The 3,109-nt window shown below is 59.9% G+C and overlaps 1 protein-coding gene across 1 annotated transcript in view; it reads right to left on the reverse strand.

Moving 5' to 3' along the window:
- The window catches only part of LOC113490868 (maestro heat-like repeat-containing protein family member 1), a gene marked incomplete at its 3' end in the record, with an annotated part of 45,295 nt that overhangs the window by 33,269 nt on the left and 8,917 nt on the right, over window positions 1–3,109 (reverse strand). Inside the window, exon 7 of the mRNA XM_026867474.1 lies at window positions 1,809–2,009. Within this exon, the coding sequence (XP_026723275.1) occupies window positions 1,809–2,009 (201 nt within the window). The remainder of the gene's footprint in view (window positions 1–1,808; window positions 2,010–3,109) is intronic.

Genomic DNA, 3,109 nt, shown 5'->3' on the forward strand with positions numbered 1-3,109 from the left:
CCGTTGCCCTTCTCTGGCCACGCTCGAGTCATTCAATGGCCTTTTTGGGGTGAGGGGCCCAGAACTGAACCCCCTCAGTGAGGGGCGGCCTCCCCAGTGCCAAGCCCAGGGCTCAGATCCCTTCCCTGGCCCTGCTGGCCGCGCCAGTACTGATTCACACGTTCTGAAAACACGAGGCGAAGCCCAGGGGCACAATAATGGGAAGTGATCAATCATTACACTCCACGAAACTACAGTGTCCCCCTCCCACTCCAGCTGTTGATAGAGAAATGTTGCCAGGAGAAAACATCCCCCCACACCCACCCTGGATTCAGCTCTGGTGAAGAAGAAACCCCCAAGGGCTGAGGAATCCCCCAAATCCCTGAGAGAAGGGCAGCTCAGGGGGGGCTGAGGGGGTGTCTGAGATCTCACAGCCTCCACGGAGATGCCCCGATGTGCTGTGGAAGGGGGTGCAGGGTGCTCTGGGATACGGGCACCTCTGCCCAGAGCAGTGGGGCGAACGGGGGGGCATCCCCCCGCCTGATTTGGGGCCAGGCTGCTCTCAGTCCGTCCGGGAGAGGGGAGGGAAGGTGCTTTCCTGGGATTATAAACGGAGAAAGGAAGAGCTCTGCCTCCAGGACACTCACCAGCAGTCTCGTCGTTAGAGCGTAGGGCGAAGGAAGGTTTGCTACAAACAGAAAAGGGAAAAAAAAAAATAAAATAAAAAAGAGCCTAAGCCAGCATCTCCCACCAAGCTGGCTAGCGACCCACAGACGAGCCCCGAGCGCCAGCACCGACTGTCAGGGCGGCCAGTACTGACCATTCAGGTCGTAACGGATAGGGAGGCGTTTTCTCCCTCCTCTTGCTTCTTCGTGGCCAAATACATGAGGCTCTTGCAGAGTGGGGTCAGGGCGTTGGTGAACTGTATCGGGGTCACAACTCCAGGAGGTACGGCCACAGGACCTGCCGGGAGAGGGGGACTGTGGCACTCGCCCTGCCTGCCGGCACGGGGCGGCCACCAAGGCCCGGCTGCGGGATGGAGACGCCAGGTCAAAGCCTTTGGCCAGTGGGGAAAATCCCGGAGGCCCCTCAGTCAGTGCTGTCCTTCAGGAAGGGAGAGGTCTCGGTGCTCCACTCCAGCAGCACCAAAGCTCCGGCCTAGGGTGTTCCCCTTCATCGACTCAAGGGCTGGGGTGGGAGGGATCTTAAAGCCCATCCAGTGCCACCCCCTGCCCCAGCCACCTTCCACTAGCCCAGGTTGCCCAAAGCCCCGTCCAACCTGGCCTTGAACCCTGCCAGGGAGGGGGCAGCCACAGCTTCTCTGGGCAGCCTGTGCCAGGGCCTCACCCCCCTCACAGGGGAGAATTTCTGCCTTAGATCTGATCTAAATCTACCCTTTTTTATTTTAAAACTGTTCCCCCTCATCCTATCCCTCCGCCCTGATGACGAGTCCCTCTCCCCTTTCCTGCAGCCCCTTTCAGCCCCGGGGGGCCGCTCTAAGGTCTCCCCGGAGCTTTCTCTTCTCCAGCTGAACCCCCCAACTCTCCCAGCCTGTCCTCACAGGGGGGGCTCCAGCCCAGCCCCTTGAGCATCCTCTGGCCCTGCTCCTTGTCCTTCCTGACCCGAGCACTTCCAGGGCTCCTTGGGAGGAGCTTCCCAACCCCGACCCTGCGCCACTCCCGGAGGGACAGGGATGGGAGTGGGGACAATCTCCATGCCGTCTGGCAGAGGGGCCATCCCGCCCATCACAGGGGTGGCACGGCCATGCCGAGGGCAGTGCGGCAGCTCCAGGGCCAGCCCCTGGGGTGGAAATGCTGACACAGACTCACGTTGTTCATCCTGTCCACAGTGGTGCTGAGGAGAAAGAGCGTATTGACGCTGATGCTCCGGACAGAGTCACTCGCGAGGTCATCGGCATCCAGCGGCTGCTTTTGGGCTGCTGGAGGAGAGGGGAAGCGCAGGTCAGCACGGAGGCAGTGGCCAGCACCCCCAGGGGACACGTCTCCCCGTCGTGACGTTGAGACAACGTGCTGGGTAGAATCCAAAAGCCTCCCGGCCCACCCCCAGCACATGCTCCAGCTCTCCCCACGGCACTCAGAGGGGTGGCAGGAGCCCCAGGCCATGGCTCCTGCTCCTCTGGGAGGGAGAACGGGATGAGCCCAAGGGTGGTTTTAGTTTTAGTCGTGCCCACGTCTCAGCTGGACACGCCTGATCCAGCCTGGCGATGCAGGGCATGGAGGGGCAGGAGGCGACGCCCCCGTGTCCTGGCTGGTGCCCTTTGGGGACAGGGACAGCTATCCCAGCGGCATCTCTCCCACCCCCGAGGTTTGTCCCAGCTCTGGAGGGAGGAACCACAACCCAAGTTTGGGGGAAAGACGAGGAGGAAGCTCCAACGCTGCTGTGTGAGGGCTGGGGCGGGGAGGTGGGTGGCAAGGAGGGGCACCCCGAGGGGCTGAGGTGGGGACCCTGCACGGGGACAGGAGCATGGGGCGGTTGGGACACTTTTCTCCCGGAGCAAGAGCTGCCTGGGGGAGGGTTCGGGGGTGGGGGGGCCGCAGGAGAAGCGAAGGAAAGCACCAGCCTCCTGCCAGCTGCTCCGCTCAGAGGAGAGCAGGGGCTGCTCGGGAGAGCTCTGCAGGCCCTAACCCTAATAACCCTTAACCCTAACCACCCTAATAACCCTAATCCTAACAACCCTAGCCCCTAACAATCCTCATAACCCTAACCCTTAGCCCTAACAACCCTAATAACTCTAACCCCTAAACCCTAACAAACCCTAACCGCTGAACTCTAACCCCTAAACCCCAAACCCTTAACCCTGACTCCTAAACCCAAACCCTCACCACCCTAATAACCCTAACCCTTAACCCTAACAACCCTAACTCTAACCCTTAAACTCTAACCACCCTAATAACCCCAACCCCTAGCCCCTAAACCCCAACCCCTAACAACCTTAATAACCCTAACCACACTAATAACCCCAACCCTAATAACCCTAAACCCAAACCCTAACCACAAACTCTAACCACACTAATAATCCCAACCCCTAAACCTCAACCCTTGACCCCAAACCCTAAACCCAACCCCTGACCCCTAACCCTAACAATGCTAATAACCCTAATCTCTAACC

This window comes from Athene cunicularia, unplaced genomic scaffold (genome assembly GCF_003259725.1).
Source record: "Athene cunicularia isolate RWA unplaced genomic scaffold, athCun1 SCF_50, whole genome shotgun sequence".
NCBI classification, from domain to species: Eukaryota; Metazoa; Chordata; class Aves; order Strigiformes; family Strigidae; genus Athene; species Athene cunicularia.